At 45.4% G+C, this 23,294-nt stretch overlaps 1 protein-coding gene across 1 annotated transcript; it reads right to left on the bottom strand.

The window, feature by feature from the left end:
* Positions 1-2,771: 2,771 nt before the first annotated feature.
* kpna3 (karyopherin alpha 3 (importin alpha 4)) lies at positions 2,772-22,630 on the bottom strand. Its single transcript, XM_080835084.1, has 17 exons — positions 22,487-22,630; positions 16,724-16,768; positions 12,539-12,628; positions 12,240-12,269; positions 11,958-12,010; positions 11,638-11,733; positions 9,547-9,632; positions 9,231-9,317; positions 8,303-8,472; positions 7,295-7,339; positions 6,972-7,103; positions 6,626-6,754; positions 6,405-6,509; positions 5,489-5,560; positions 4,785-4,947; positions 4,120-4,214; positions 2,772-3,921 (listed from the first exon to the last, which is right to left on the bottom strand). Exons 1-17 carry the CDS (start codon positions 22,553-22,555, stop codon positions 3,823-3,825), a joined length of 1,566 nt encoding a protein of 521 aa, XP_080691210.1. The 5' UTR covers positions 22,556-22,630; the 3' UTR covers positions 2,772-3,822.
* Positions 22,631-23,294: the final 664 nt, after the last annotated feature.

Raw genomic sequence — 23,294 nt, forward strand, 5'->3', positions numbered from 1 at the left:
AAGGCTCTGGAGAGAAACTACATGTAGGAATGGTCTCAGATCCCGTGCAATGTGTTCACCAACCTCATCACGCATTATAGGAGAAGACTCAGAGCTGTTATCTTGGCAAAGGGAGGCTGCACAAAATATTCAATTAAGTGGTGCCAAAAACTGTGGCACACGTTTTGGAGAATATTTATTTAAAGTAAAAAAAAAAAAATTCTTTCAATTATTTTACCTCAATGAAAAGGTAAGATTTTTATGAATATTTTGAGTGGAAGACCAAGAGGATAAACAGCAAAGACATATTTGTCATAGCCTGTTTCCTTATATTCACTAGGGGTGCCAATAATTGTGGGCGGCACTGTTTGTTACACACTGATAACATTATTAAAAAGGTTAAGAGTTGGTGAAAATTAATAATGTATAAATTAAGAAATGTTTTTCAAGCAAGTGGCAAAACAACAAACGATTGTCTGTAACTCAACAGTGGGCCGACAGTGATCCACAGACCTTTTGCGGAAGTGTAACAGGGTGCACTAATGTTGACTTGTTTAGAGACAGAATTCATTCCATTTTTATCTAGCTCAGTTAACCACTGTAGAGCCGGGCACATTTCAACTGAAAGTATTGAAGGGTTTCTCTAAGCAACAACACTATGGTTAGAGTCTTACTGAGAAATGTTTTTAAATTAAAATGCGCATTTCTGCGCATCAAGACATAACTCCCATTCACTCACTCACACACAGGAAATAATAAAAAAAGGAGAATGTTCAGACCAAGACGGACCACAAAATCTAAAAGAGACAAACGCAAAACATCTCTGAAAAGGTCTGAGGGACAGAAAAGAAAACTCCAGAGGTAGGAAGAAAAATACAGAGCGAGAGAAATCAGAGACTGAGGGAACAGACAGAGGTCAACTGCAGGAAGAAAGAGAGAGGCAGAGAGAAAGAGAAAGAATAATTATATTAAAATGTCAATCAGAGGAGAACGGTCCAGAGCCGATGGCTAACAGCAAGTTTATTTTGGTTAGGATCATCGATACAGAGTGCGTCCTGAGGGGGGGAGGTGGGAGGGATGGCTATGGAGACCTTGAAGGTGGTGAAGATGGCAGTGAAGGCTATGGAAAGGGAAGGTTTGCGAGAATGTGAGAAACAGTTTCCAGGTTGAGAATCTGAGTGATGGTACGAATGTGGCAATGAGCAAGGTGATAAAATGGAAGGAGGAGTCAAATACAAATCAGCCAATAGAATGAGAATAGAGTAAAACTCCATAGCACATAGTAAAGCCTGGAAGAGTAGCTGTGAGCAGCCCCCCGTACTCGATCACCAAGGAGATGCCACACCCAAACACACCCTTACGGGGTCTCGAAGCACTGCTAAGCTCGAGTGGTTTACAAAGAGACATCTTGGAAGGTCTTTGCTCGGAAATGAAAAACAAAAGGCACAATGAATTTCAACTCATTCTTTTCTTTAATATGCACAAGAGTTGAAAAGAGACAATGAGCCACCTTAAAGAGAAATTGATTCTAAAATTTATAAAAAGATATAAACAATCAGAGGCCAAAATGCTATCTGTCGCTTTTTCATATTTATGTTTTTTTTTTTTTCCTCTTAAGCAAGTAAAATCTTGCAACAAGCATAAGCTTGTATCCGTTTCTGATACAAGACAAAAAAGAAAAATTCTTACCTTTAAAGTGGCTCTTTTCTATGTGTCTAGATATTTGTCAGGAAGGTACACCTGCTAGGAGTTTTTTGTTCATCAATTAGAAATGGCTATTCCAAGAGGCTCTGGCTGTTGCTCCAGCTCTCGTTCAGTAGTTCACAGCCAAAACATTACTACATTAGTCCAAATGTATATGTATATATTTATATATAGATTGTTTTTTTTTTTTTCCAAATCCCTTTACAAAGTGAATGCACAGGGAAAACAAAGAAAATGTCCAGTCACAAACAGTGAGAAAGCCCATGTCCAAAGAAAGGCGTTCTGTCATCACAAATACGCATGTTACACCAGAGTTCCTGGTGATTGCAGACATCAGTAATACAAGGTTAGCGCCTGCAAGTGTCCCAACCAAAAGACTAGTAGATGCAGCAGCGGCTTCATAAAAGACCTTACATGAGCAGAAAGTTGGATAGTTATGTTTACGTTTTTTTTTGTCTGTTTTTGTTTGTTTGTTTGTACAATTAAGTTTGTAGCAAATAAAATGTCAGAATTAAAAAAAGCCAAAAAAAGTGGAACCCTGCTGTCAGGAATGGGTTCCTCCACAGCGCAGTGACACCGGAGTTCCACTTGCCACGGCCAACAGAGGGGGGTGAGAGGGGGTTAGAGGGGTAAGTGGAAGGGGTGTGCAGAGGATCCGTGATTGGTATAGAGATACAGGGGAGAGAGAGCGGTCACTGTTGCCGCTCCAGACTAAAAACAAAAAAAATTAGGAAAATCGTTAATAAAAACAAAATAAAACTAAATTATAAATAATTCAGACCAATCCAACTGCTGCAGCAAACCCTTGTGTTTGTGCCGTTCTCTCGCTCTTTTGCCCTTACGTAGAAGAGCAGAGAGTTGAGTTCCCTCTAAAGCCGATAACCCAGAAAGGAAAAACAAAACAACAACAGCTGAGTGGTGTGTATGTGGCTGTGAGAAGGAAGGTCAGTCTTCAGCTGAGGGTCTGTTTCAGTGCAGGTTCAGACAGGAAGGGTGGGGGGGCTCCAAAGGGCTGGGGGATTGGGGAGGTGCTCCAGCGGACTCAGCAGTTGTAGGGGCGGAGCAGTGGGTTGGATTGGGTGTGTGTGTGTGGGGGGGGGGGTGGCAGCTACCCCTGGGCTAACACCAGACGTTGATCTCACAGAGTTCACTTCCTGTTGCGTGCGCATGCACACGAGTCGGGTTGTTTGTGTCAATGTTGGTGTGCTGAAATCAGAACAGATGACCACGCTTCAAAAGTAAATTATCCTCTGTTCAAGTGTGCCGTCTTGTCTTTCTCTTTCATTATTTTCCTTTTGAACGAAACATCCACTGTTGATTTTTCTCATGATGACTCCAATAGATTCAGAAAAAAAAAAAAAAAAAAAAACCTAGACGAGACGTGTGGAGAGCTTCAGTGGACAGATCCTCCACCCCTAGCCTGGGAGTAAAGCCCCGAGGGAGTTCTGGGAAGTCTGGGCCCGGATCGGTCATGGCTTTGCTGGATGTCTGAGGTTTGGGGTTTGGGGGGTGGAGGTGGTCATGTCATGGTACACTGTGCGCTGAGGTTTCGTGGGTTGGGTTGGGTTGAAGAACTTCAAGGAGGGTGACTGCCTGGTGAGAAGAAAGAGAATCTCTGCCTTCTTCATAGTGAGTATTCCACAGGAGTCCATCCTTCAAGAACAAGATCCCTGGTTTGATCAGAATTGTCTGTGTGTGTGTGTGTGTGTGTGTGTGTGTGTGTGTGTGTGTGTGTGTGTGTGTGTGTGTGTGTGTGTGTGTGAGAACTTTCATGCATACTGTTTGACTCTTTTACCTTCTCCAGTCTATGTGAACAAGTGACTGTGTATTTGAAAGAGAGGGGAACAGTGAAGAAAAAAAAAGAAAAAATAGCAACTTTTTGGCAACTGCAGAGTGACAGAGGAGGCGGGTGGTGATCATTTTCAGTCTGTGTTGGTTTCCGTTTTTTTTTTTTTGCGTTCATTCGTTCATACGTTCAGAAGCATCAGAGAGGGTTGGTGGAGAGGCTGATCCTTCAGTGTGTGTGTGTGTGTGTGTGTCTGCATGTGTGTGTGTGTGTCCAGTAGATCTGGTGCGTTGGAGCGATGTCTCGGGGGCCGGAGTGAGGAGCAGGCCACGCCCACACACACACTCGCTCACCTAGAACTTGAACTCCTTGGTCTGCAGGTTAGGGGCAGGGTCAAAGTTGAAGGTTCCACCCTGAGTAGCTTCAGGGATGAGGCTTGGGTCTTCATCGATCTGGACGGAGACAAGAACACCAATCAGTGGAAGGGGAATCTATCTGCTTCCAATAATCCTGTTCTACCCATCAAGCCTATATTGAGCCATATTTTTTTTATACCAGACTTCCTATAACATTTTCTATATTGTGAGCATCAGAGTATTTCTGATGGACAGGGCATTGCTACTTCCAGGGTCCAGGGCAGAGCTACTCACATCGTCTCCTGAGAAGTACTGATCGATGATCTCAAACGCCAGTTTGTAGATGTCCTCGTTTTCATGCTGCTGGAGATTTTCAATCTTCTCCAGACCTGAGCCATGAACAACAACATAATCAATTTTCAAAAAAATCAATAAAAGATTTTTTCAGCAACCCAGACTCAAATGAGCTGCCTGACAAATCAAGAAATATTAAACCTGACAAGCCAGACAGAGCCATTACAAAAAGATGGTATAAACCATCTCGAGATGAATGGCTGAAAATTGTGAGTGAGATGTACCACGTGATGAAACAGCTAACACAAAGATTAAAAGAGTACAGGCAGAACAATGTAAAGAGAAATGGGTGAAATGGACTCTATTTAAATGTCAATGACAGGTCGATGTGAAATCGATGCAATCCAGCATGTTCATGGTTGTTTTTAGTTTTTTTTTTTTAAATGTTGTCAATCTATGTATTTGTTTACTCTTCTGTTCCTTATTTTTTTTTTAAGTGTCAAAACAACAAAGAACAGAAACCTCAGCCATGGCGGAAATGAGAATCATTGTTCTGTTCCTCTGCTATAGCTTTGTGACCCTCTGGACTTTTATGTTGAGGTTCTATTGACCCTCAATTGGCTCATTCAAGGTTCTGTAGACTGGAAGTGGTTCTGTACTGTTACCTCCACACTCCTCGATGATCTCTGCGATGGTGCTGGCCTCATCTCCAGCCATAATGAGGATGTTCTTGAGGCCATCCAGCACCACCTGCACCACCTGAGAGTCCTTCACTGACAGTAGGTTACAGAAGGGCGGGATCACATTTTGCTGGACGAGGTACTCCACCTGCCAAACACAGTGCACAACACCAATGCCAAGTCAGATCAAACCACTAATCAAAGAACAACATATACGTACAAGCGATGTAAAGGTCCAGATTTGTCTTAGCATAGACTTCCAGGTTGTTGGGCATTGCATCAATAATGTCTCTGCAACAGACATTCACACCTTTTAAGCCCATTTTGGTTTGCAAATGTATGCAATTGCTTGTTAATTGATGCTTAGTTGCAGGACTGTCCGCTTTGAGTAGTAGGACACTGTTGCCATTGCTGGGCAGCATTGCCCACAATGTGGCAACAGTGTAGAGAAAAAGTCTGTTCCACAAGCCCTTAATATAACTGCCAGCATCCAACAGGCTTAATTGTGTTGACAGCAAAAGGCCTTTTAAAAAAAACATATTAAGTGTAAGAACTGCAATCAGTTGAAATTGTTTGTGAAATTGTTTAAAACCGTTTAAGGGAAAATCTTGGAACCTTCACAGCCAATGGCCAACAATGAACAGAGTGTCGGGGCGAAATTGTGTGTGAGGAAAAAGTATGTCTCGCACCTGGTCCTTCCTGCCGCTTATTGTCAGGTTGCTGATGGCCCAGGCCGCTTCCTTCTGTGTGCCAAAGTCACCCTGTTCAGACACACACACACACACACACACTCAAAATGAATACTCTCTCACTCACACACACTCACACACACACACAGCACAGCACAACACAACACAACACAACACAACACAACCCCTCCCTCAATCACACCAGATAGTGTGAGCAGCCGACAGCGTGAGCAGCTGACATGAGGGGCTGGCCCACGGCAGAAGTGTGAAAAAGTAGGGGGGGGAAACACTGGCATGCTCAGGTGGCACGAGGAGTGGGCAAGAGGAATGCTGAGAAAAAGAGTGGTGAGTAGAGAACCATGGGGAAGGAAGCACAGGAGGCAGAGAGAGAGAGAGAGAGAGAGAGAGAGAGAGAGAGAGAGAGAGAGAGAGAGAGAGAACAAGTGAAAAAACACAAGTACAGAGGTGAGAGGAACAGGCACGAGGGCTTAACAGAAGAGGTTGCAGAGGCAGAGAGCACAACTGAGAATGAGGGGTGGGGTTAGATACAATAAGCGTGAGTATCAATGGCAGAAGCATTTCTTTTGTTTGCTATGGTTAGTGAGGGTTACTGCTAATGTTATGCTAGCCACTTTAGGGCAACACATTGATTCGAGTGGATCATAGGTTTAACCTTTAGAACACAATGCAACACTTCTGAATATCAGTGACGTGTACTCTAGTAGTACATCAGGCATTCTGAAAAAAAATCAAACCTGAACCCCAAAAGTGCCTACCAGTCCACTGACAATTACACAGCAGAAAAGTGCTGTCACAGCATGGTATTGTGGCCTTATATCCAGTGTGATGGCAGCTGTAGGGGCAGAAGGATGGGGTGTGTGGGACAGGCGGGGCAGAGGGAGCGAGAGCGCCTCACCTTGGCCAGCTGATGAATGATCATGGGGATGAGGCCGGCGTCAATCACTGCCTGCACTTGCTGCTGGTTACCTGCAGTGATGTTGGAGAGGAACCACACCGCCTCCTGCAGACCACAAACACGTGCAAAGTGAATGGGTGATGGTTTCTCATTTCAAAGGCATCGCTGGGATTCTATTTATTGTGTGTTGATGTGAGAAAGGCCCTCATCTGAACACTCACCTTGTTGATCTTCTCTTTGGGGTGTGTGAGTAGGTTGGGGAAATGTGAGAGGACGTCACAATTCAGAACCACCTGGGTCTGCTCGTCTGTTCCCGTGACAATGTTGCCCACCGCCCTAAGTGCCGCCGTCTACAGTATATGACACGAGGGTAAAGGAGGAGGATCAATTAATGGGGGTGAGATGTGTGCCAAGACAGAAATGAGACAAAAAACGGACAAAACACCACAATCAAGGCATTCAAGGCATGTAGTATTTAAAAACTTTCTGTAGTTCTTCTGAGAGTCAACTGAGGTGGCCATGCCCTTCAACACTTGAAGACAAGACAGGCCTTGGGTACTATCCTACCTGAACTTTGACCTCCTGGTGGCTGAGCAGTGGGACCAGGAAGGGCACGACCCCCGAGTCAATGACCATCTGAATTTGCTCATTGCCACCGTCTGTCAGGTAGGAGAGCGCCCACACTGTGTCCACCAGGATCTGCATGATGACAGACACACACACACACACACACACACACACACACACAAACACAAACACAGTGTTAGGCAGGCAGACTCAGAGAAATATTGACAATTTACCACTCAAATGAGATAATTGTACTAAGCACACACAACCACAGGAATGACAAATAGATTATTATTCTGATGCGTTGTCAAAGGTGTACTTGCATTTATATCCGTGTGGTATATTAGGACACAAAGGGCTGGCAGGATCTGAAAGAGACAGAAGAGAGAAAAAGAGAGACAGATAAGATTAAGGTCAATTCACGTATGTAGGGAGACGGGCATAACTTCTGTTTTAATGGCTCCCCAACCAACACAAATCTTTTCTCAGATTTAGGGAACAGCCATCTGCTTCGTAAACGGACACAATTTGAGCCCCATTCCCAGCATTACACTGTGCATGCTCCTCAGGAAGCTATCCCATCAAGCAACACTGCTGACGGACAGCATGCCAACAAGCTGGGCGGGAGGCAGGTATGACAAAGCAGAATTATGGAGCCTGTCTGTCTATCTCACACACACACACACACACACACACACACACACACACATCCCCTTATGTACATACTTCTCCAGTTTGACACTCACATTCACTGACTGACTCATTACCTCTCTCACTCACACATACACACACACACACACACACACACACACAACTTGGTGGCCACATAGTGTACTCACAGTGTTAACCAGCCCAAGACTAATTCCATTGGTCTGACAGCATAAGCCACACTGTTGTTTGCTGGCCAGAGTTTAATAATTACCCAGCAGGTGCATAGACCTCTGGGTTTGAGAGCGTGTGCACGCCTTCCCAACGCCGCAGAGCGAGCCGAGGCAGTGTGTGTGTGTGTGTGTGTGTGTGTGTGTGTGACCAGTAACATAAGCAGACAGAAATGACGCAGACTGAGCACAGGCTCTGGTGTGTGTGTGTGTTTCCTCGTCGACAGCATCAGCAAGAGCTGTGAGAGTATGAGCTCTTAAGTATCCTCCTGCAGCAGATTTCTCATATGAACACAGCCATAACTAAGAGCTTTAATTACACAACACACAAGGAGGCACAAACCCACTGACACAGTAGTCAGTCAGCAAGGAGCTGGCATTACTGTATTAAGTATGTAAGCATCTATGTGCAAACAGAAAAGCATGTGCTCACAAACAAACACACACACACACCTCCTGGACGGTCTCCATGGGCGGGGGAGGGTCCTTGTTCCTGCACAGGTTGACGATGACCCAAGTGACATTCCGCAGGAAGGTGATGGGAATCGAGGGATTAATGAACGACAGCAGTGGCTTGACCACGCCCAAAGAGATGACGTAATCTCTACACTGAGGTCCATCACCTGAGGAAGGAAGGGGGGTAGGGATGAACGAAAGAAAGAGATTTTTATTGGTTAAAGCAGAAACGGACTGCAATGAGCCAGCATTATTCCAACATCAGCTCCAGGCAAAGCAGGAGAAAACCAGAGAATCACACAGACATTCACACAGCATCACCAGCCTGGGCAGATAAGCTCAACCAGTCCAGACCCTCTATTTATTAACAGTACAGAAGAGGGATTTTTACCACAGTGTCCTGTGGGTGAACTAGAGGTCAGCTTCTCCCACTATGTGTGTGTGGTCATTACTCCTGTACCTGTAAAGTACATTATGAACACTGCAAAACTATGGCACTAAACTGTCAGAACTAGTTGTGATGGGCCTAAATACTCTTACTTTATTCTATACTAAAAACACTACTTATGAGGACAGAAAGTCACATAGTCTTGTGTTTCTCCCCAAGGTCTGGAACAGGTGGCCTCATAGCCACACAATTCTGATGGCATGTTTCGGTGCCTATGGGAAGGTGCATCATTGCCCAGCCTATGAAAGCAACGTCAATGTGCTAAATGTTCTTTATGTTGGTGCATAATCACAACTGACAATTGCAAACAGCAATCTGCATCAGAACCTAGATACAGAGTAAAACTAGACTGCGCTGGTTCTTGTTGAACCAGGATTTGAAATCAGCCAGCTCTGTATAATCTCTCTTAGTGGCGCACACACACACACACAGCTGCATGGTGCGGAGCTGGATGACTCATTTGTAGTCACTACTCACCAATAATGTTGCCGAGCGCCCACACAGCCTGTTCACACACATTCTGATGGGGGGAGTGGAGCAGCCGCAGGAACAGGGGGACAGCATCTGTGCACGTGCACACACAAACACACACACAAAAGGATGATAGGATGGTAAGATGAAGAAAAAGAAAGCGAGGTAAATGAAGTATAGTGGTTAATGTATGTATAAATGGCCTTTTATCAGTACAGTTCAGGCACATTCTCTCTCTTATTGACTCCCCATGAGTAACTCAACATCCACAACATCTTCCCTATCATCCCTCTCAGTTATACACAGACACACACACACTTACTGGATTTGACCACTGCCTGGGTCTGTGCGGAGGTGCCGGATGCAATGTTGGTCAGGGCCCAAGCTGCTTCAAACTGCAATGAGGGACTGCAGAGAGGTGAGGTGGTCAGAGAGGGTTTCATACCAGACTCCCACCGGAGCAAAAACCAATAACCAACCACCCCGCAAACACGCATGCACACACACACACACACACACACACAAATGAGTCTCCCGCCAGGATCAATATTGGTGTAACACCACCATCAAATCCTTCCTTCATCCTCTCCTGGCTGACTGCCATGTCTGGGTCCTTCCCAAGGTGCACTGGGGCGCAGTGTGATAAAGCCTCTGACAGCCTTGGCTCTGCTTCCAAGCACTACGTATGTGTTTGACGTGTGTATGTGTAAGACTGAAGTCACAAACACACAGACTAGTCTGCATCACACCTAAGCCAACCTCAGCCCAGCCTCTTACAGCTCCGATCTCATAAACATGTGACTAGTGATCATGATTACTCTGTTAATACAAGACTTCCTCCCATTCCAACCATAACCACATCAGCCAGACCTATACTAATGAAAGCTGGACAGGTTTATTCAAAACTATTCTCAAAAACGGGGCCTTTCGCTCTTCATAATCTGATTAGGCCGAGTAAGTGTTGACACAAACTAGTGGTATTTGAGCTACGAAGTGAGGTAAACCAAGACCAGCATTATCTTAAAAATCAGACCAGTTTCATTTCAAGGCAGATGCCTCACAACTACACCAGTGAAAGGTAGAGTACAGTAGACTGAGACCTGAGGACTCCAGGACTGGACCTGTGAGTGCCAGACAAAACAAACACTGAAGTGCTGGACTGGCCTTTTCCACACTTGTCTTTCTGACTCAGATATGGACATACGGCACGGTGAACGGCTGACATTTTTAATCCAGATTTTCGTGTGAGCCAGACTGAAACTTCCTTAAGTGGCCAACAGCTCCTTCTCATAATAAACAAGAGGCCGCTTTATATAAGCAGGAGCTTGTTAAACGTTGATGCCATTTCCCCTCCCCCCCCCCCTTTTTTTTTTGTTTGTTGAGGAATGAGGCATTTCAGCGATGTCTGACAGCTCAAGTCTGCTGTTCCTGGCGCTCGACCCCATTTCTGCAGATACGTCCTGCCTCCTCCTCCTCCTCCTCCTCTTGCTGGATTAGTCACAGGGGCCTTTGGCAACTGCGTCAACAGAAATCTCCCCCTCCTCACGTCACTGGGCCAGGCTCCGACCACGGGAGTCCCTCCCCTCTCTCCCTCCCTCCCTCCCTCTCTACCACCAGCCCTTTTCCTTTCTCTCGCTCATTCTCTTTGCCTCTACCCTTCACCCGCTCTCCATCACTGTCTGTCAGTGTAAGGGACTGGCTGCAGGGCTAGCAGAGCGGCAGGGCAGAACCACAGCTCCCGCACCACTCTCACTGAAGCAGTCATGCAGAGGAGGACACCGGGAGGGAGGGGGGGAGAGAGAGTAGGAAGGGAGGGAGGGCATGAAAGATAGAGTAAGGGGTAGGGAGAAAGATGGACAGAGTACCAGCCCTGCAGAAGGATGAGCTGCCACTTGAAGAGCATCATGGAGTTTTGGTATAGACCTAAGGAAACCATGCAAACACCTTTCAAACCACCAGCAGCAGCCCCGTTGCCACTGAGAATGCTAACCGACATGCTAACTTTTGGCAGTTGGCAATGTCGTGCCGTTTAGGCTTTTCTTACTTTTTCGCGCTGTGTTCCGACTCGAACGACAACACTCCATAGAGCATAGCCTTGACAGCTAGTGGGAACGATTGGTATGTTAATCAGCCCTTCGCATGACCATGAAATTAATTTTAATGATTCATTTTCAGATGATGGTTAAAAAAGTTGCTCATAAAAACATACCTCAAAAAGCAGCAAATCGTTGCATAGTGTTGCTTTAAGGGGCTCCCTTGCTCCTTTCTCTCTTTCGCTCTCATTCTCCTATAATCTCCCTCCAACACCATTCACTCTAACCACAACACACACACACACACACACACACACACACACACACACACACACACACACACACAGTAAAGCCAGGTTGATCCTATTCAGTACACTTACTTGTCATCCCTTTCCAGGCATTTCACTAGAATGGGGAGGATTCCAGATTTTATCAAGTCATCGATGGGTGGGTTTCTATCACTGGAGAGTAATTTTCTGCAGAGGTAGGAGACAAGAGTTGCAGTGAGTTGAAAGCACACAGTCTGATGGAACTTTGAGCAGATAATGTCTGTGTATGGGTACAGCACTTGCAGTCAGTCAGTAATGGCAAACGCACATTCACATAGAGACATCTTTACTCAGAAAACGCCCCCCTAATGGTCACTTACGGTGAAGGCTGTGCTGCTCTGGGCAGGTTAGGGGTAGGGAGAGGCTCTTACCTGGCTGCCTGCACGGCACTGAGCTGTACTACTGCATTGTCACTGGTGGCATTCTAGAATCCAAAGAGAGCAGGGAGGGGAACAAATATTAAAAAGTGCACATCGCAAAAGCAACTGGAGAAAAAACACACGCACACAGACACACACACACATCCATCTGCCCTAAAGTGGTCTTTAAACAATGCCCTTTGCACTCAACTAGGCATGCCCAACAATCCATCCACAAAATCTCAAACACACAGACCGATCTGGAGTGAGAACGAGTGGGAAAGCTTCGCTTACCTGTAGGATGGCGTCTAGTGTTACATTTTGCTGAAATGGAACAAAAAGAGAAGAGGTAAGTTTCAACTATACAGAGCATTTCCATCACAGATGTATATTGCAGCCTCACATATAGTCGTCAGACATCACGTTCTACACACATGCACACAGGGGTAAAAACAGGAAATGAAAACAAACATATACCGAATCCCTGTCTATGTCACAGCCAGGGTGTGTATGGGAGATAGTGTGTCAGTGTGTTTGTGCATATAAAGGGAGTGTGTGTGTGTGTGTGTGTGTCTGTCTGTGCGTACACCCACCCCTTTGAAGTCCGAGTCGACATCCGAGTCCTCAAGGCTTTCCTCCTGAGGAACATTGCGCTTCTTCAGCAGGTGCTCGTCTCGCTTGTTCTGCAGAGAAAAACACACTTGACATTAAAACACACACGTACCACACCACAACTACCACCATAAGCCTACTTAGAAACTTCAGGCTACCACTGTTCAAGGACAGAAGATGAAGAGAGCAGGACTTCTGCTTTCGTCTTGGTGGTGAACACTAAGTCTGACATCCCGACAGCAGACACGCAGTAAAGTGGGGAGGATACAGAGATGCTCGTTCAGAGTTAGTGGGGTAGGGGGTCCCAGCAACAACCCAATGCAATGATGTCACACTGATGTCAGACAGGCTAAACAAGCCCACCTCTAAAGCAGACTAAATGCTGCAAAATGTCAAGACTGGAAATGAGAAGTCTTCTGTGTCTGTATCTCTGTGTGTGTGTGTGTGTGTGTGTGTGTGTGTGTGTGTGTATGTGTATCTGTGTGTGTGTATCTGTGTGTGTGTGTGTGTGTGTGTGTGTATCTGTGTGTGTGTGTATCTGTGTGTGTGTGTATCTGTGTGTGTGTGTGTGTGTGTATCTGTGTGTGTGTGTGTGTGTGTGTATCTGTGTGTGTGTAGGATGGATTTAGACACACACAGAGCATGAGTCAGCTTGGAAGGACAGAGAGAACAATGTTGGGGGAAAAAAGATGCTGAAAATGAATGCGGGACGACTGACTCGAGAGGAATGTACGCAGGCAAGAATGTGCTGTTCTGTCTGTCTATTTTTCCCCCCTCTCCCCCCCAGCCCCCATCCCAACCTCTCTGCTCATCTAAGCCAGCATGTGTCTGAGAGCCAAATAAGGCCAGCACTGCTGCGTCACTAACTAAGATCCCTGTATCACTGTATCTCTAGCACAAGTTCCCTCCAATGCAGGCCCCTACTGAACCACACAAGCCAAACTAGAGCAATGCCTAATTTGGACCAGAGCCAAAGTTCCTTTATCGCTCAACATGCCAGAGTGTGACTGACCACCTGACCAGCTCAAGGCTCCTGAATGGTTGAGGGGCTGTGAGTGACAGGCGGAGTGGTGTGGCAGAGGCGTACCTGGGCGATGGGTGCAGCCCCTGGTGGCGGCCTGTGTTGCCTTGCGGAGGAGGTGACCTGCTTGGCTGTGAGCCAGTGCTCGGCCCGGGGGAGGGAGAGAGGGAGGAAACCCTTCGGCTACCTCTCTGCTGGGGTGCAGCCAGAGCCCTACTGGAGGGGGCTAGGGGGGCAGAGGGGGTGACCCAAATACAGCCGGCACTGGCCGAACTCCCCCCTGCAGTAAAACACTCTGGCTGTGTGCGTCAGAACCAGCCCCACCACAAGAGCGAGGGTATACGTGTGTGTGTGTTGCATTGTTTACGGAGCCAACACACTCTGCAATCCCATCACAGCCTCACTGAACTGTGTCACTACAGGGCCCATTCAGTAGGAGAAACTGCCTCACGTCTCACACCAGGCTACAGAACTCAGGGCTGGGGACCCACCAGTATGACAGCGAGAGCTGGGCTTCAACCTGACTGAGGCCCGTCAAAACTTTCACCTTCTCCTTCACCTTTAAGGACAGAAAAGATCACGCAAGGCCAGCAGCTGAGGCGCCACACAGAGCAGGGGATTCAGTGAAGCGCCGCTAGTCTGAACTAGCTGGCTAAGCTAGTCTGAAAGCTAGGCGAAGACAAGGCAATTTATGGTTGAGTTCATGCATTTCTGAGATGAGATTTTGGGCACTGTCAGCTTTTCCTGGTGTTGCCATTGAGTTGTGCCAGTGTGATGTGGTTTGTGACTGTACCAGCATGAACTGAGCTTTCTATTATGACCACCTGATGTGGGCATGATGAGCTGGGTTTGGTGGATGAGTATACCCTGGGTGATACTGACCACAGTGGCAGATTAGCAATAGAGACGCACTCATTTTCAAAACAAGTTGAAAGACTTGCAGAACAGCACGGCAAAGCACATCCAGACGGTCTACTTGCTGGCGTGAGGGAGCTTGCAGCTTAGTTACCATATCAAGATGATAATGGTCAAATAATCACACTCTACATTCACACTTAACTGAACATAGACCAGATCATGGCTTTGACCTCAGCAGAAATGTAGAATAGATAACATCTCAGTCACTTGTCAAATGTCATGTTCTGACAGGTACTATGCCTACACATGCCTATAGCCGTCTGCAATGGAAGCTGGGGGAGGGCACAAAGTGCAAAGGTGACATTTAGTGTCCGGTGTTTCTAAATGTGGCCAAGGGGTCAAGGGTGAGTGGATGACACGGATAGGAGGGGTGTAAAAGAGAGGAAAGAGGATGGATACCAGTAACAAACACTGTGCTGGGGTCAGTTCAGACGCCAGTGGAAATGACTTGCATGCAAAAGAGGAACTGACATGGCAACAGTGACCATTTGAGAGAAAGCGACTCAAGATGCTTAGAGGCCCGTGTGTGTGTGTGTGTGTGTGTGTGTGTGTGTTTGTTCACAGCACGCTTCTGCTTTTCCCATCTGCTATAATTCCCGCCGCTGGCATTTGATGTAAGCGCCATGTTACGCTAACTGCTCTTGTGCCGCGGCTTCCTGCGGTGCAGTAAGCATATAGCAAGGGCAAGATTAAAAAGCTTTTGCCCCTGCTTGGTCCTCCACAGTCCCAGAATCCTGCTCTTCCCTCCCACGCCCGCACACCAAGCCGCCCACACGCCGTAGCCCTGATACCATCAGAGAGCCAAGCAACTGTACAACAAGATGCCTATCTCTCTCTCCCACTAGCAGCCACTGATTTACACATCTTTACTTGCACACACAAATCACCAAATTGCTCGAACACCTAATCTGCTTCCCATCTTAGAGGGCAAGCTCAACACCACCATGGCATAACATCCACAGGTTGAGACCAGACAGACACAGAGAATGTGGTGAAGCAACTGTAAACATGTTACTATTGTGTTCAGGGAGTGGCGCAACATCAGTTCACGTCAACACTAACACTACCAGACAGAGAACAGGGTACTGCTGTCTCGGAGAACGTGGCTACACAGAGAAACCAGTGGCTCCACTCCTGGACAAAGGAGGTACTCTAAATTGGAACCTGTGTCCCTGCCCATCACATAAAAAGCAGGAGGACGACTTATCTGGTCAGGCACTGATGGCCTGAAACTGAGACGGGAAGGTGTGATAGGGGTGACACTAAAGGGAGAGGGGAGGGTGACAGATGGTGCGTTCCATTAAAACTGGAAAGTTTGAGTTTCCGATTCGTACAGTCGGATGACCCTCACCAACCACACTACACACATGAGCTCTGTGCATCAACAAAAGCTGTAGTAATAAACAGTTTATTAGCACTTCTCTCTTATTTGTGTTATTAAGTAAGTTGTACAAAGTACTCTCTAATTTAATATTATTTAGCTGTGGCAGTTAAAGTCCACAGCAACTTAAGTTTTTAGCTGTCTGTTGCTGCCTCTGCTGTCTCGTTGTTTTGTGACAATGACAAATAAAGTACTTTGAACTTTGAACTTTTGAACTTTGTCAAACTTCTATTTGTGGACATGTTTCTATGTGGCATCATCAACTGGTATTGCCAACAATGGTTAGGTTCTCTGACTTGTTGTACTGGAACACGGTCAACTTGGGTGTGACGTCATTCCCAGCTTTGACTTCCGAATTAAATGGAATGTGGCAAGAGTCCACAGTGTGCCCCTCAAAGCATTCAAACGTCACCATAAGACATTCTGAGAGGAGCTACTCATCACAATGTACTCTATAATACTTGTGCTGTTTTATTGCCTTCTCTGGAAGTATACGCACTGTGTGAAGATAAAAGACTCAACACAAAGGTTCAACAGGGAAAAAAATGAGCTGAGGGAGCTCATGAAGCATCTGGCTGGTTTCTCACAGAATATCTAAACTTGGGCATCAAACTGCAAATTGCTACTAGAATCGCAAAAAAGTGCAGTTTGTATATTAGTCTTTTAACAGAATTGGAGTGTTGTAGGGTGAAGTGAACAGAGAGAGAGACAGGCTGGCAGACAATACACTTCACATTTAATTACACACACACATACATACATACAGGGGTATCTTAGCACTTGGGTACACGCATCTTTCTCTCTCTCACACACACACACACACGCATTCACACTTTGGCCACTTACCTTTCTCAATTCTACTGTCACTTCATTACGGTGTCTTCGCATCGTCTGAGAAGAGAAAGACACAAGAAGTTAACCCACAAATCCCTGTACAATAAATACACACACAGATGCACACACAGACTCTTTCACACAGTCACACACATATTCATAACACAGGGAAACTAGTCAAAACCCCTCTGGGGTGTCCTTCCAAACTCCCTATCGGAACCAGGACTACAGAAGAACCAAGAACCAGCAGGAACAAATGGTCAGCACCAGGAATGCTTGGCCACTACCGAAAACAAAGACACCGTACGGCTGTTGCTAAGGCAACCACAGAGGCCAGCTGTCACTCAATTGCAGCACACTTTAGGGCATGTTGTGACCATGTATCCACACAGGATTACACAGCACAGTGACTAGTTACTGAGGAGTGTGTGTGTATTTTATAGGATGAGAAGTTACATAACAGTGACAAGACACACATTGCTAGAGAGTAAGCAATGTGCATGCCTTCCTATGTGTATGTGTGTGTGTGGGAGGGGGGGCAAAAACTCTGTAACGGCTAAATGCTGTCATGTGTTTTAGTCAGCCGTTGAAACTACACAACACATAGGCAATCAGAACCTGTGCACACACAAACACAGGTTCCCTGCATCCAAAGCTCTCCACAGGAGCTGGACGTAGCGGGGTGGTGGGCCCAGTGGCTGGATCGGATTAGACCTTGTGATGGAGCGGCTGGGTTCGCATTTCAGCAGGAGCTGCAAACAGCCTTTACGCAACCAGAGGTTAGAGAGAAATATTGCCTAGGCTAGGGGAGGGGGGGTTGGGGAAGGGGCAGCCACTGGGTTTACATTGGGGGGGGGGGGAGGCACCACCATGACAATTATAGGATGTTCCCTTGGATCACAGTGGTGTGTTTTATGTGTTATGGCTAATGACTAAGGCATTTGCTTCACAGCAGATCCCTTAAGTGTAGACTGAGATTATGCAGCTCAGAGCAGTGAATGGAGAAACCCCCTGTAAGAATGTGCAGTGTTAGCATTCCATGGTGTTTATAAACAGTTTAATCTGAGGGGTTGCATCTTCCTAATCTTGTGTGCAAATGTGAGTGTTCGCGCAAACATTTTTATTTCTGTGCACGCGATCATTAACAAACGTGACGGCGTGTCAGCTGCTGCCCGGTGCGCTCTAATGTCGTTTTGGCTGGTAGCAAACTATAATGCAGTTTTGTTACCATAACAATGTTGTTATGTTTGTTAGCATATGTTACAATAGAGTTAGTTACGCAACAGGCTTGTTTTGCTGGTGACTGGCAATAAAACACAAAACAATAACCAGTAGGGATGCACGATATTGAATTTTAGCCGATATGCCGATATTTACAAGCTCATTTTGGCCGATTGCCGATACCGATATATACACCTCAGCTTTTTAATTATTGAAAAGTCTCTCCTGTACTAGAATTAATCTGTTATTATGCTAGGGTATTGCTGTAAATACAGGACATTACAGACTTGATGTGTATCAATTTAGAAATAGACATTCACTCATGAAACTGAAATGGTTTCAAATATGGCAGATTTATTTATATTTTCACGTTACAATTTTCATACTTGAACAGTACCTCCTTGAACTTGAACAACTACACTCTGGAAATGCAGCTTGGCTTACTTGGCAAGCTAACGTTGGTTAACTGACTTACAGTTTAATAACGTCCCTTCTAGGATTTCTAGACTAATCTATGTAACGTTATTGCCAAGTTAGCTGTTTAAATTCCACATATGGAAAAGTAAGCCATGTAGATCGCGTGGGCTCGTGACATAACGTTTCACATCGGGTCAAATGAGGCATCAATAACTTCTCTGGTGTCACGTAGCATGCTTGGCTAACTTTACAAGCTAACCTTGGTTGACTGACTTACAGTTTAACAATGTCCATTCTAGGATTTCTAGACTAATCTATGTAATGTTATTGCCAAGTTAGCTGTATAAATTCCATAAATGCAAAAGTGAGCCATGTACAGATAGCGTTGGCTTGTGACATAACGTTTCACATCCTGTGAAATGAGGTATCATCAACTTCTCTGGTGTCACGTAGCATGCTTGGCTAACTTTGCAAGCTAACCTTGGTTAACTGATTTACAGTTTAGTTACGTCCCTTCTAGGATTTCTAGACTAAGCTATGTAACGTTATTGCCAAGTTAGCTGTATAAATTCCATAAATGCAAAAGTGAGCCATGTACAGATAGCGTGGGCTTGAGACATAACGTTTCACATCCCGTGAAATGAGGTATCATCAACTTCTCTGGTGTCACGTAGCATGCAAGCTAACAAGCTAGTGTTGTCTAACTAACTGCGTGACTTATTAACGTCAATTAGCGCGACAGGTAATGTTGTAAAGCGTGGCACGCGGGTGGTCTGCATCTATGCATGCAACCTACATTATGGCCAAGCTGCATCTCCTCCTCCTTCTCCTGAAAAGTTTTCTGACAAATAGGCATTTTGTCATCATCCTCTGATACTGTGAAGTAGGATACTGCCACACAGCCGACGCTCATAAACATTTGCTTTGCGTGCGCATAATTTACACGTCACCTTATCGGCCAGGTACATCGGCAGAAATTTGTAATATCTGCAGATACCGATAATTAAGTTTTTAAGCCGATAACTGCCGATACCGATGTCTTGCCGATAATATCGTGCATCCCTAATAACCAGAAACTTTAGACCCAGCCAGCTTATTCACAAATACATTTTGGTGATGCAATTTCAGTTATGTCTTATATTTCACGATGCTCTCTTCTTTTTTGTACAAGTACAAGGTCTTGTGTTGACGTCAAAGTTCAGGCAACCAATGAGTCAAGCATAACGGCGCCTTAAGGAGGGAGACCACATCACAGCAAGCACATGGGGACAACAGCTTGGCACTGCTGAGAAGACAACTGTGTGTGTGTGTGTGTGTGTGTGTGTGTGTGTGTGTGTGTGTGTGTGTGTGTGTGAGAATGAGTGCTAATCATGTGCAATAATGGTGTCTGTATTTGCACATAGGATGAGTTCAACCATCAGGTTGTCAAACCGGTATCAGATACATTTCCTCCACAGCAAGGCTCTGATATCCAATGATTCAACACCTCAGTAATCACAACATGAAGAGACTGAACTCCTCACAGCACCACTGATGTGAGACAATTGTATTGTTATGGCGCTAGTTTAGTCTAGATTAAGTAGATATTGCGTGATTCTACTATCTGACTACAAGTGAGATTTTGGTAATCCCAAATAGCGCTGCAATCCCACTTTAGGGCGGCAGCTAGCCCTCTCGCCAACTGTGTTAAACTCAGTCCTGACCGACTAAAGTCCATCCAGAGGGCCAGACACCCGCGAGGCAGAGCTCCGTAAGCCGGATGAGCTGCCGGGAGCGCTACCCCAACCTGGAGGCCTGTGACTGGGCCAGAAACCTGAGTCTGGCCCCTTAAGATTCCTGGAATAACTTGCTGCAGCACTGCTGGCTCTGCCTGATGCCATGTGTGTCCAAGGCGATGTGCAAGTCACACTGCCTCTCTGCTCCAAAACAACCAACATGAAAATCTAGACCCCACCCCATCAACATTGCCCAAGATAGCACACACCAAACAAACTTCATCCATTTTTCCCACCCCCGATCCACCCAGGAAATGGGACAGACTACAGGACATGGAACTTGGGTGCAGAGTTTGACAAAGCACCACAGTAATTTAAGACTACAGCCACAATGCTTTTAGAAATCTACCTGCATGGCTAGTAACACCTCAAAACACATAATACCCTATGCATCCAAATACAGTAGCATTACATATATTGTAGGATGGAGTGTAATGACATTCCTTAACATTTAGGCTTTGTTTACTTTCTATGACTCAAGCTGGCTAACATGTTATCTGTTATCTGAATGAACAGCAATCAAAGGACACCCACAAAAGGCTCTTAGCTGCTGAATGGCTTTTGGATTTTCAATTGATACTCAGAGGGTTCATCAGTCAGGTCTGCACCAGGAATAACAAATAAATAAATAAACTAAGATATCCAGCGCCTCAAAATAAAGAAGCACCGCTTGTATGTTCGAGTACGAAACAAACTTTTTACTTAATCAAAACACACATGCGTGTCCAAATGACGTTGAAATGGTAAAATTCGAGTTGAGTTTCTACACTGAAGACATACCGACTGCTTTAATCACGCATCAATCAAAAAAAAAGAAAAACACCTCCTAAATTGCTCTAGCAACGCGCTCATATTTCGTGGGACGTAGTTAAAGGAAAAGATACATTAATGAAGTAAACCTGCCAAATATTAGAAGTCTGGCCAGAACCTGATCAATTTGGCAAAAGATTGGTCGGTTGGAGCTTATTTAACAAGCTGCTATGACGTTAGCTCTTGGTATAAGGGCTAATGCTAAAGATGGATTGTGCTAGCTAACGTTACATGACTATAAGTATGTCAAGAATAACAGTTTGTTTGCTAACGCCAACTCCGTGTTAATTCTCAGTATGTATTCCCATGAACTATGGTAAATATAAGTTAGCAATGTGACCGTATGTTACATTATTTGAATGAATCTTTATAAGTGCTCACAGGCTAATATTACGTTTATAAGGCAAGCTAACGTTAGCTAATTGTCAAAAATAAGCAAGTGGCTACTCATGATGACGGTGATGGCTTAATTAAACTATCGTTACAATCGTACGGTAAGGTTTGTTGGGTACTATGCACACTGACATTTCCTCTCACGACCTACAAACTGAGCAAGAACCTGGCTAGCGTTACGTATGTACAACTAGCTAGGTTTAGCAAAGGTAACCAAAGTCCTTACGTTAAATGTGTCAGATAGCTAGCAAAGTGATTTGCGAAGTGGCATTAGCTAACGTTCCGTAGCAAGACTACGATTACATTTTTAGATGTTGGCTAGCTAGACTAACCCAGATAATCGTAACCTGGATAAAGACAGACAGTAGTTTCCAGAACCACTTTGTGCAGCCATCAATACAGAAGGGTATTCCACACTTAAAAAAAATGTTCGGCTGCGTTTATGAGGCTGCTTTCAATCGAGGCTTGTCAGACAGTTAACGTGAGTTAATGATAAAGGGGGTTATTTAGCTACCCACATCTATGCTAACGCTACACTGTTATAATCCAAGTTAGCTAACTAGTGTTAGCTGTCCATCAATAAAAACGTGATGCGAACATAGAAATTACAGATGCCATCGTGCATTACACATCCAGCAACTTGGTTCCATAAGGCTAACGTCATCAAACTGGCTACTACCAGTGACTTAAATACTCTGAAGGTACCCAGACCATATCGTAAACCAAGCAAGCGACCTTGCAAATACTATAGTTAACTAGCTAGATAGCTAACTGCTCTAGCTAACAGTCCGAGAAGCTGAACGGTTTGAGTTATAACACTGCAACTGATTATCTTGAACACATCGCAGTTCTCACATTCGGAAAACAAGGTGTTGGTTATGACGGTCGATTGCTTGCTAGTTACATAGCAAACCGACTTGAAAAAGAGAGCGAACTAATCCAAACGCTATTTTACTCCGATTAAAGGCCTCCAGGTAGGCCGCACCCGCTCCGCATGATGGTGGCGGGTGGTGGAGGGTGTTCCGGAATCAGGGTTTCTCATATCGTAGCCAGATAGCATCCGATACACACTTGTTAAAAATAGCGAATCATATCTCCATAAATCTACCAAAGTAAAGCAGTTTCACATGGCTACAAACTGTATATTGTCTTCACCCACCTCAACATCTCGCCCCTTATTTTTAAAGCTCTTAATGCGGTGGTTATCCAAGCCGGCGTTTTCTGCCATGGCTGTGTTCTGTGTCTATTCCGACGCTCAGAGCTCCGGCGAGGGAAGGGAGAAGCTCTGCTGTGAAGCCGAGAGGTGGACGACCAAACGTGACAGAGCGTGGTGGAGCAGAAGCAACCAGTAGGAGGAGTCAAGCGACGGAGCTCAATCTGGGGGAAGACCCAAGACCTAAGCTAGCTGGTTAGCACTCATTAAATTGTAGGCACATCTGTGACACAATCATCGCCCATAACACAGTTGTAGGCGATACGACCAATGTCAAGCCTTATCACTGTTACTCGGCTATATCGTTTAACCAACACTAACGCAGACTGTTTCACTGAAACAACTGCTATTAGCCACGACGCTAATTTGCACCAAAGGGAAAGGAGGAGTTCTTTGCTAAGTGTATTTACGTCAGTCTACGTAAACTTGCGCATGATCCACCGACTGATGACCCACCCATACAGAGATACATCATACGCTAAAAACGCAACGTGCTGCTGCGCCAAAGGACACGGCTTCAAAAAACTACTGTGACAGTAATCGGGGCAGATAACGTAAGCCCCCCAGCGATGCCTCTAGCACCCCAGTCCTTTGTATCCGTCGTCATATAACCTACAAGGATTTATGTAACGGTTTATGATGGCAGCATTTTCTCATAAATCAACTGAGCAACTGTAACCTTTTTGCTCCATGTAAAGAACCACAGGGGAGACATTTGTTCAGTCTGTCTCATTACATAGAGCTTTTGGTATAT

Source organism: Sprattus sprattus (genome assembly GCF_963457725.1).
Source record: "Sprattus sprattus genome assembly, chromosome: 3".
In the NCBI taxonomy this organism is placed as follows: domain Eukaryota; kingdom Metazoa; phylum Chordata; class Actinopteri; order Clupeiformes; family Clupeidae; genus Sprattus; species Sprattus sprattus.